This window comes from Lytechinus variegatus, chromosome 2 (assembly GCF_018143015.1).
Source record: "Lytechinus variegatus isolate NC3 chromosome 2, Lvar_3.0, whole genome shotgun sequence".
NCBI classification, from domain to species: Eukaryota; Metazoa; Echinodermata; class Echinoidea; order Temnopleuroida; family Toxopneustidae; genus Lytechinus; species Lytechinus variegatus.
This window is the reverse complement of record NC_054741.1, coordinates 35293890-35306117: the sequence shown is the minus strand read 5'-3', so window position 1 is coordinate 35306117 and position 12228 is coordinate 35293890. Positions and strand designations below refer to the sequence as shown.

Genomic DNA, 12228 nt, shown 5'->3' with positions numbered 1-12228 from the left:
TAAGCTGGCTTTTGTGTGCATTCATGAAAGGGGGGAATCTTGGTAAGAATGCTCAAAAGGGATTTTGTAGTGGCACTGATCTGGGACAATGCCTGAATGAATTCCCAATCCTGTAATAGCTAACAGATATGGGCATGGCTTTCCAGACCTCCATTCATCTCCTTCAACCAAGGTCCTGTAACATGAAGCCAATAGCAATTGATCACGGGGATTTTTTATTATGATAGATCATACACAATGATCACAGCAATCAATTTGTAGCAGGCAGCCCAATGATCAATCCAATGTAAAGCTTTATGTTGTAGGAGTTACATGTTGCTGGAGCTGGACTATACTATGAAAGAACAATTCTGTTTAATAATAGGTGTTCTTTTGGCCATAAACCGAAAGATTACTCTTTTTTTCCAAATTAATTGAACAGGCTACATATACATGATGTGCCCTGCCATCTCAGAGCACAATTCTTTTCCTGAAGGCCCAACCCCTCCTCTTCACAAAACCCCTCCCACTAAAATATGCAGCCTCAAAATAGTACTAACAGCAACTATCTCACATGTAAACAATATCACTTGAGACAAAAAAAGCCCTCTGGAGATTCATTTTATACTAGTGGGCTTAGACAAGAGTATAGCTAAGGCAACACCCCACTTAACATTTCTCATGTGTTAAAAATGAGAATTGATAAAATCACTATGAAAAATACGGGTTAATAATGACACAATACCTTTGTAATTAAGAGTTCATCAAATATCCATGATTTTCTGAGAATGTATGTTATTCAGCTATTTTTCTCAGTAGGGGGAATGAAACCCAGAAAACTCTGAAACTTAGCTGCAGCAACAGAGATGATGGATATTCTTGGGCAACTAAGAAAGTCCCCAAAAGATACTAAAATGATCAAATGATACTACTTAACTGGACTTTCTAAAGCAGTAATTTTCCAAATTCATGTTCATGTGATAAAAAGTTCTCATATAAAATCATTGATTTTAATTTTATATGAATGAATGGCCTGCTCATTGCATATATTCATGAAGACATCCAGAGAACTGCTTCTTCGGACCAATGCACAACTACATGTATAAAACGTCATAACTTTGTACCCTTGTCTAGGGACAGTGATTTTCCGTTTCTAAAAATTGCCTTTTCCGTTTCAGAAAATCTCAAATTCCGTTTCAGCATGTCGGAAAACGGAAATTCCGTTTCCCCATAGACTTTGTGTACAAGAGAAATTGACAATTCCGTTTACATAGAAAACCAATACGCAACGAGTAGCGATGTCAAAATGCTAGCGCTGCTCAAAATTTGCATCTACCAATGTACTAACATCGCTTTAAAATCCATATTAATCGAAGAGATTCGAGCTCATGAAATATTTAGGGAAACATAATCAACATGAATATATTCTCACCTTTCATATTATTAGCATTATTTTATTGTTAAATGGGATTTTATCGCTGATTTGGGGACTTTTCGGACATCGTTTTGAGCAGTCGATGACTTCCGAATATCCGCCATTTTGGATTTGATGAATCACCGTGATCATTATTTTATGACCGAACGTAGAGGGCAGCAACACACGGCCGGATTCTGCCTTCTATGCGGACGTAAGTGAAAACTAATTTGGATATATACGATCGAGTGATGGAGAGGCTCGAGTGTAGTTACGATGTGTTGATTGTCATGATTGTTGTTGCAAAGTGAGATCGTGTTTTTTCAGTTGATATTCGTATTTTGTTGAGGATTTGGGATTAATTTCTGTTGCTTTTTTGTGCATTTTGAGAAAAAACACGTTTTCCGTGATTTTCCGTTTGAAAAGCCACTTTCCGTTTCAAACAGCCGATTCCGTGAATTCCGTCCGTTTTCCGCGATCGCGGAAAATCACTGTCCCTACTTGTCCAATTTCGATGAAATTTTCAGCGTTTTGCTTGTCTAATTTGCTTTCATCTGATCAAATCATGCAAGTCCCCTTTAAGTAGACTCTGATTAAAGAAAGTGAAACCAAATGAAATGAGAAGAGAAGGAGCGATGTCATTTCATCAAGTACTGTCATTTTCTTTCAATTGATAATGAAAGCGGGCTCCCTATGCAGTCTGGTACACTTCATAATTTCAAGGAAGTAGCAGGGGACAGTATTGCCAGCCATATATAAAGCTAATTTCCCTTGTTTTGTCATTTTTTGTGTGTTTATAGTGGATCTAGAATGAGCACAGGGATTTTAAATGATTGAATATTTTGGGCAGTTATACCAAGACTGCACACCAAACAAATTTTTTTTCAATTTCAGATTTTTACTTGCCCAAAAGAATTTACTTGCCCCCCAAAAAACCCCATAAAAAACATTAAAAATAACTGTAGCCTCTTAACAATGTATCAATCTAGCCATAGAAGATGACATGGAGGAAATATTGAGAGGGGGGGTAGGCTAAGAATCTCGAATGCACACACACCCCACACACATATTACACAATAAAAAAAGAGACGCATGAACAAGATTCGATTCATTTCATTTTTACTCGCAAGAGAACAAATAATACAATGAGGCTTTCCCCTTCCATTTTGAGTGCTATTTCTGTAGTAGTGTTTAACAGCTGAAAAAACATGCGGGCCTGTATCAGTCTGCTTGGAGATATGGAAATTTTTACGTCAATGAAATATAAAAAATATGCTTCCGAGGAGCACGTCCTGTCTAACATCGACAATACGGTGCAGTCTGATAAAACAACGAAATTTTCTTTTGAAGCTATCGTACCTCCGACGGTACGGTCACGTCAGTGCATGCTGTATGCATATCATGCATGAGCGCAGTGTATGGGGCCATATAGACTCACACATTGCGCCACAGCATAATTGACAGATCATTTTCAAGTGAGCTTCAATGCGTTTGGGGGCAATTCGAAGTGAAAATTACACATATTTGTTTAGTTCTGGTAATACTTTTTAGATGTATGACGATGTGACGATTACACATATTTTGTTCATTTCTGTTAACTGATGATCAAAATTTACTTGCCCGATTGGGCAAGTAAATTAAAAACCTGGGCAAAGCGGGCAATCGCTAGTGTATTGTATGTCTTCTGAGACCAAGGTCATAAATGTAGATAAGAGTCAAGTAGATCAAAACATTGTATTTTTGCGTGGATATAAATCAATTTTAGCTGGTCCGGGTTTCCAGGCCATTTTACGAAAACAGTTATACTGTATGCACGTCATGTAATTCTTAAGATGGGCTGATGTGATGTCATCTCATCACTTTCCTTCAAATTAAAATTATTTCATATTTTCATATAATATACATGTATGTCTCCTTTGTCTTGAAATTAAGTTGCAGTAATTAATTTCTTATACATTAAAGCAGCTGTCATTCCAATATTGTTAATTCTTGGAGAATTTAGAATAACTTTAGATAATAAAATAAAAAAGAAAAGTGGGGGATATGACATCATCAATTTGCTTATTGAATATTCATGGGGCCATGCATATAACCATTTCACCAGTATAACACAAATCTTTAAAATGTCATAACTTGGTTTTTCTTTGTCTGAGTTTGATCAAATTTTCAGTGTTTATAATCTGTTCAAACCATATTATTTTCAGCCTGGAGTACTGCTTTGAATGAACACAAGGCCACCAATGGCCATGGATGCAATATTGAATAGCCTTGTTTTGCCTCTAATTTGCATTTGAGATATATTGTGCCTTTATTAATTTTCATTTTAGTTTTAATAGAAAATCATTACAACTGTGGTATGTTTTTCCAGTATGCACACGCATGCATCCAGTGAAATAAGTACTTGATTCACAATGCATTAGGCCTACATGTATATTGAATCTCTGGGTGTCACATGCAATGGTCACATGACCTTGGAACTGAAAGGATTAACAGAGATAATAGTAGAAAAGGTTACAATGTACTTTCTCTGATGATTGCTATGTAAACAAGATAATTTTTAGGAAGTTATGTTAGTGTTCATGTCTGTTCCATTACCATCCACATGTACAAATAGAAGGATAGATTTTACAAAAAACAAAATATCATATACTGCAAGGTTCTCATCTTCTTTCCTGAATTACATTCCCTTAAAGACCCAGACCGGACCCAAAAATGAAATTGACAAATTATATACCAATCGAAAGATTATAAGCTACTAAATACAGCAATGTGAGCTTTATTCATTTTCACCCCTTTCCAGCTGAGTATTTTGCTTAAGAATATTCCAATTATCAGGCTTCGAACCCGGCTTAGAAAATAGGCTTTATTGTGCTTTTCAAATGCATCGAGACCGTGACGTCACGTTGTGTAAGAAGCATCGTGGTTCCTTGGTTTGTGCACAGAAAAACTGGGTTATTTTTTTGCTTTCCAGATTACGCATTTCATTTTTGTCACTTCCATCAAAGAGTGATATCACATATATTTTTTCCTACACGCTTAAATTATGAAATCTACAGTTTTGAGCTAGATTTTGCCATATTTATTTCCTGCTTATTTGGCGTAAATTTCAATTCTATCTGCATTCAGATTATGTATAACAACTTTTCCTGACATAGCAATTTAGGCCCAATAAGAGCCATTCAAAGAAATCACAAAAAAGGTAGTGAATAGTTGTAGGTTTCCATCCATTTGAACAGTAAATAATTGTGAGTGCCATTTTCATCTGAAAACGAAAAAAAAAATTGATTCATAATAAAGAAATGGAAGAAAATACCCAATGCTTTTGTACACAAGCCTATGGAATCGCAACCCTCCAGACACAACGTGACGTCATCAATTCCAGGCGACGTGGGGTGCTCAATCGAAGCGTACTTTGGAGCAGTTTCTTTGATTTTTATCTAATATTTCTAAAAAATGGAAGGAGATATGCAGAATATTTTTGGTATATTTGTATTCTATGAATTATTACCTTTCTTTTAATATATGATTGTTTTTACACCGGTCAGGGTCCTTAAGCATCATGAATCATGATTGGAAATGCAAATGCAATTACAAAAACCCTAATATAATGAGAAGCAAAGGGTGTGTTCAATATCCCCCATTCCCGGATGTAAAAATAAACGTCTTTCAGATCGCGATTGAGAGGAAAATTCAGATGAAAAGGCGAGATTAAAACATGATCAGCTCAGATTTTACGACCTTCAGCATCTCGAATGCGAGATTGAACATGACCACATCTTTAATCTTGCTCTCACAGTGGAAGCTCCCACCAGCTCGTACCAGAATTGGCCATTTATGTGATAGACCAAACTGCGCAGTAAACTGGTCTAATCTAAAAATGATGAACGCATAATCAGCTTTAATTTTTTTTTTACAGTGAACGATGCACCTTTGATGGTGTTTGTGTTCTGTGTTTTCTAAAGCGTTTTTAAACAACCATGATTCATGTTGCTGTTTGAATAATATTTAAAGTTATGTTTTCATATTTTGATGTTTCAGGGTAGGAAAAACAGCAAATTAAAAATAGCAACCCTGTAAAAACCAAATACACTGCATATATGACATCTGCATGATTGGATAATAATATACATGTATATTTATTCAATTAACATTAATATTTATTCTATTCAAAATTGGTAAACAATTTTGTCCAAAACACTAAATATTCACTTGGTCTGGCTGATAGTGGTTGGACATCAGTCATGCAATGCACAAGGTTATGGTATAGGCCTAGACCATGAACTTGTCCTCAGGCTGTATGGTGAAACAAGAATGGTAATGTTTAAGTACAATTTTCTATTTATTTTATTTTGATCTAGTAGACAAATACTTGAGTTTCCACTATAGTTATTCATCACATACCAGTGCCCAAGGCTAAATTTACTTTTCTTAAAAAAAATCTTTTATTTAAAAAAAATTGTAGGCTGACATAGATCTATGTCACTTCCTCAATAGAGGGCCTCACAGGAATGTGCTAAAATCCAAATATTATTTTGAGTACTCTCATCAATAAGATACCTGTAGGCCTCATGAACAATTTCTTTCAAAGAACTGCAAGAAAATTGGCATTTGTCATGCAATAAAATTGCACTACCATTTGGATCAATCGCCAGCCAGACAATTTACCCAAAGTGGTGTTTCAATTATCCAGCGCACTGACATTGTGCAAATGTTTTCCATGACAGTTGGTGGTGTAAACATTGGTAAATTCTTTTTGCAGTTCCTGCAAAACTTTGGGTTTATCATTTACCAAAAAAAAAACCCTGAGATTTTTACCATCATTTTGGCATAATATTCAAACAGAATTATCTGTTAAATTAGTTGTTCCGCTGAACTCAGTTGGTTCCACTCATCAAATACGGAGACCGAAGTTCAATCTCGATCTGTACAGGGACTCAATGGCCATATGTTTATGTATTAAGTTTGGACAAACCAAGAAAGTGAGAGTTGCGCAACAGCCGAAGTTAGGGACAGTGATTAATGGACGGAATTCACGGAAAGGGCCTTTTGAAACGGAAAGTGGCATTTCAAACAGAAAATCACAGAAAACGTATTTTCCCTCAAAATACACAGGATAGCAACATGAATTACTCCAAAATCACAACAAAATGAGAATATTAAATGGCCACAAAACCCCAGAAAACACGATCGCACTTCGCTACAATCATGACTGCACTCGACATCACCACACTCGATTGTACCCAGCGCCTGTACTCCCTGCGGCCGGCGCCGGCCGGGTTGGGCTTCACATCTTCACATGCACACATCATTCCAACACGGTCGTGTGTTGCTGCCCTCTATGTTCTAAGATGTAACAGCACGATATCGTGGTCTTGAAATCCAAGATGGCAGATTGGCTAAAGTCGTTGACTGATGATGACGATGTCCAAAACCCCCCCAAAATTATCAATGAAATTTCATTTCAAAGTAAAATAATGCCAATAATGTGAAAGGTGAGGATGTATGCATGCTAAATGTGTTTGTAAAAATATGTTAATTGTTATGAACCCGCATTCATGTAGATCAGATGAGAACGGATTCTATTGCGTTGTTGGTACAGTGGCAGATACAAATTTTGACCAGTGCGAGTGTAGTACGTGTTGTGATTTTGCTATTCAATGTGTAAACGGAATTGTCACTTTTCCGTGTGTATATAGTCTAGTAAGGGAAAAGAATTTCCGTTTTCTGACATGGTGAAACAGAATTTGAGATTTATGAAACGGAAAAAGGCCATTTTTTGAAACGGAAAATCACTGTCCCTACGAAGTAAATCACTGTTTAAAGTTTAAGTTTATTTTTTTCCTATTTTTGTGCATTTCAGGCCAAAAGGGAATAATAATCTTTATTTTGGTCCAGTTCTTATAATAAATTTTTATGAAATAAAGACAAAAATCAATGAGCTCCGTCAGGGGGTTTTACATTGTTAACCCCCTAAAAAATGGCGGCTGCAGGATCGCTAGTATAGTGAGTGATTGTATTACCGACCGGCCTTGTATTACCGAACGCGCGCATCATATGCGTCAGAAAATAATCAAATACGCTCAAACCTTTGCAACTTCCTTCCAAAGGGAACTTAAATAGAAAAATTATGAAAAATTATCAAAAACACAATTTCGAAGTCTTTATATCCTCAAAACAATAAAATATGGTCAAAATAGCTCATGAGTGACTTTGTTTTCCCAACTTTTCCCATAGAAAACACACGTTCGGTAATACGATACCTTTTCAAGTGACCAAAATATTTCACTTGCGAAGAGGGGTCCGATTGGAAGCTGATGTCGTAAAAATGAAAAACAATTTCGGCAAAATTTCTGCATATTTATATTTTGTAGGTATTTGTGTATTTATGGTGAAAGTTTGGTGAATTTTATTGGAATAATGTGTTTGATATGATCAAATTCATGAAAAGTGTTCGGTAATACGATCCACTACCATACCTCGGGCGAAGTTCGTGCAGGCTCCACTCCACTTACCGGTTCTACCGCTAAACTACGCTCCACCTACCCGAACTTCGGGAAAGTGAACTCGATCGGATATTCAGAGTGACAAAGGTGGGATGGAAATGTTATTTTAGTAATATTTATATTAGTAATAGCACGTTCGACTTCGAACGATTCGTTGTGCAAGGATTGTGTGAGCCGTGGACGAGGTCGCGTCGGCCACTGTTACACTGCAAATTCCCCGCGCCCTACCCGCGTGTCACTTCAGTGTAACCTTGGGTGGCTTCACAGGCTTCGCATCGCTGGTCTACGTGCTTTCTCAATGACGTTTACGAAGTCGAAGACAGAAGCGAAAATCAACGTTTGGTACGTAAAAATAATGATTCTTACCAAGAAAACAAACGTCCCTCTATATTCTAATAATCAATTACTGAACAGTAAATATTACCAATATTGCAAAGTCAGTATAAATATTGATTTTCATCAAACTTACCCATTTTCAGGCAAATTGACTGCAAGTTTCCGGCCCAATCGATCGAGAGCGAGCGGGAGGCTAAAACGTTGAAGAAAATTACGGGCTTAGAAATTGCTGCCCTCTAGCGGATAATACATTACATTAAGAAAAAAAAAACAGGCCTAAATTATGCACATTCCATCTTGTGTTATATACAGTGCATCCCACTAAAAAAAAAAAAAACAGTTTTCAGAGATAGATTTCGCAATTATTAAATTTTTTTTTTACTATGAATTTGATACTCATGGCAAGAGTGGAATGTCATCTCTAATTTAAAACCAAGAGCTTAGCATGGCAGATTACAAATAATAAATGAGACATATTAGAAATGATTTGTGCAGAAACTCACGTGTGAATCTGAATCCACTCTCATTTCAGGGATCAGTGAGAGAATCTTAACAAAGAATACAAAATAAATGCAATGAGCCAATCATTGAATAAGCATGGTCGTCGTATACGAACCAATCTTGTCCAATTTTTCTGCGCAACCTGGTTTTGACTTTAAAATTTCACTCCTCTTGCTCATTAATGCGTGAAATTTTCATCTCGTATTTGGTTTCAAATTGAAGATGAATTATTGAATCATATGATTACGTAAATAAAATATTGTAATTTATTTGCCTTTCAAGAAAAAAAAGACATGGGAATCCCAGTTTTCATTTTTCTGGGAAGCATATTGTATATCTCCAAGGCTTACATGTGTTCCAAAATCGATCGGTCTTGTTTTCAGCATTTCAAGTTTATGTTACTATTGATGTTTTTCAGACTAATTTTAACACAGCATCTAATATTATTGTAACCATCACCACCATCATGACCATTATCTTCATCACTATAATCAATATCATCATCATCGTCATCTTCATTACATCACCACCACCATCATTGTCATCATCATCTTCCGAATTAATTACTTCTCGTTTAACCATTCCGTTTCAAATCTCTCTACATTTAAGCTCACATCCATCATAATTTGCCTCCATTGCCAAAAAGTGCAAGAGATTATGTCAAAAAAGGCCTGGGCCCCGTCTTATAAAGACTTATGATTGGTCCAATCAATCGTAACTCTATGGAAATCCATGAGTGTCATAATTTTTTCTACAGGAAATTTGCAAAATGTCTTTTGTAAACAAAGGAGAACACACCAAACTGACAAGAGATCAATGAATTCATGGATATGCAGTCATGTTAAATTTCTCGAACTGACATGCATTTTACATGTTGACTTTGCAGGCTTTCCATATTTGCGATTGATCAGATCAATCACAACTCTTTGTAAGACGGGCCCCTGATCAATAAGAGTTTGTCATGATATTCAAGGGGGTTTTCTGGCGGATTTTTCACTGCACTTCCAATCATATATCACAAAATATTTGAGACGTAAAACAAAGAGGTAACAAGCAAATTTGTGCTTTGTTTGATTCATTCTTTTTATAGAATACATGTAACAAATCATATATCAAATAGATAAAATATACGAACATGTCTTTACACATAATTATTCAGAACTATTTTGAGCAGTTTACATAGTGAGGTTACAAGGGTGTATCAGAGTTAGTACATATCTTAAATTAAAAAAACCAAACATTTGTATTTTCTACAACATTATTTCACAGTTTTCTGCATAAATCAAAGCACATTTTATTAAAAGCAGGCATTATAAATCCAAGAATAAGGGTAAAAAAGATAACATACAAAAAACATTCAGAGAGTATTTTCATAATTCTATATCATACAGAATGCATAAAATATTAATCGCAGTATTGAAAATAGTGACTGGCATCAAAGTTTAGTTAGATCTATTGGAAAATTTACAATTATGGAAAAAGTACAAATACCAGTAAATATGCCAATTTAATCATTGAAAGCAAATGGAAGACAGGATATATATGAATATAATTGGAATGTATGCACCTATATCACATTCTGTACTCTCATTTACAATTATCAACTTCATAGTACAGTATATAAATGTATATGGTATATAAATATAAATGTATAAAATCTGAATTGAGTATTAAAACATTCATCAAGCATTAATAATTGAATGCAGGTGAATGCTTGTCACAGTGTCCTGATATATTATTTCATTTCATTTATGAGATTGAACTTGAAAAATGATGATGACAGCTATCTACCTATCTATCTAGTATATTCCTGTCTATCTGTCTATCTGTCTGTCTGTCTATCTATCTATCTATCAATCTAGCTATCTATTTATCTATCTATCTATATATCTATCTATCAAGTATCTTCCTGTCTATCTATATGACTATCTAGCTATCTATCAAGCTACTGGACACAGAAAATCAATGAAAGAAAAAGAAAAGAATTAAAGATGGCAAGTTCAATGTGCAGTATCTTTCATAAATACAGTCAGGTTTGCGATAAGTATCATTCAATAAGTTAAAAAAAATAAAATAAGGGCGATTCCATGGTTATTTATGTCACATTTAAAGGAACATTGGCTTTTCCATGAGCTTAAAATATTTCATTCATTCAATAAACATTATCATGTGTGAACAGCATCTAGTAGAAAAACTGAGCTTTATAAACAATTTCTCAAGCTTGAATTTTTTATTTTGTTATATGAACTAAAACGTGTTGGCTATTCACATGCAATGCTACATGTATTTCTTTTCACTGGGGGTAAATATATGCCAAATAAGCAGTAATTAATACTAATTCATTCATTCATTCTATTATTACTTGATAAATATGAGAGCATACGCTCTGTGCAGGCAAAGTATAAACGAGTGGCGTGATTATTCTTTGTAGGGCAGTTATAATAGTGTAATAGTTAACTTGCATTGCCACAATTCATAGTACCATAGCTTATCATTCAACAAAACTGAATAAGCTTATCACGAAAGACCAAGTCAACATAAAACATTTGTTGAGTTAAATCAATAATTGAAAATGAAATGGAGGAAACCTTTAAATTCCATTAAAATCAGATATTTCTAAGAGTTTGAATGCATCAAAATACCATTATGACTACTTTCACTTTAACATGGTTCTGCAGCCAATCAAAATCAAAGTCATCACAATGTAAAAGTTGCTAAATGTTAGTATTTTTAGTAGGTAGCGGAAATGTGATTTTGATGTTTTAATCATAAATAGGGTATGCAATAGAGTTCATCCGCTCAGGTCATAAAATCACTTTTTATCTAAAGTTCACTTCATGTACTGTATACGAAATTAGTAACATCAAATTTCTTGTTTTCTAAGGTAAACTTTTGATATACAGAATTTACATTTTCAAATGAACTGTCAAAAAAACAATAAGTATCAGTGACCACAAACACTCATATTTCAGTCTGAAAGATTGTACATCTTACTAACCCGTTAACTACCAGGTGATCGTTTCATAAAGCTGTTCATAAATGTATGCATGATTTTACACACAACTGGTAACCCTTTCTTGTGCAAGATAAATCCCAGCGCAGCTTACTTAGTACCAGTCAAGAACATATTCCAGTCATCCGCAAAGTTATGCGTTACTGTAGAGACGACTTAATGAAACAGCACCCGGGTTCTTTAAATTTCCAAGAAAATTGTACAGGACCACCTGGGTCCATAATACTCTGAAACATCACACTGGCCCGAATTCACAAATGAGGTTTTGAAAACCATCAGTTGAACCCATGGTTTATGCAGATTTCCTGTATAAATTACGCCTATTTACCGTGTATATGAAAAATGTCCAATGCTGATGCGCGCTTCTGTCACGGTGCGCCAAATTGACACCCGTTGCCATGGTTAAGTATGTTTTTTATTCATGAGTCCGCTGCTTTTAATTAATAGTCCAGTCTTCAAATGGTGGACTCATGAATAAAATA

General features: G+C 35.1%; 1 protein-coding gene across 1 annotated transcript in view; it reads right to left on the bottom strand.

The window, feature by feature from the left end:
- The window catches only part of LOC121407957 (septin-7-like), an 84195-nt gene extending 75750 nt beyond the window's left edge, over window positions 1-8445 (bottom strand). Inside the window, exons 1-2 of the mRNA XM_041599227.1 lie at window positions 8366-8445; window positions 7915-7916 (exon numbers count right to left, since the gene is read on the bottom strand). Of these exons, the coding sequence (XP_041455161.1) occupies window positions 7915-7916; window positions 8366-8369 (6 nt within the window). The 5' untranslated portion in view covers window positions 8370-8445. The remainder of the gene's footprint in view (window positions 1-7914; window positions 7917-8365) is intronic.
- Between the last annotated feature and the right edge of the window lie 3783 nt (window positions 8446-12228).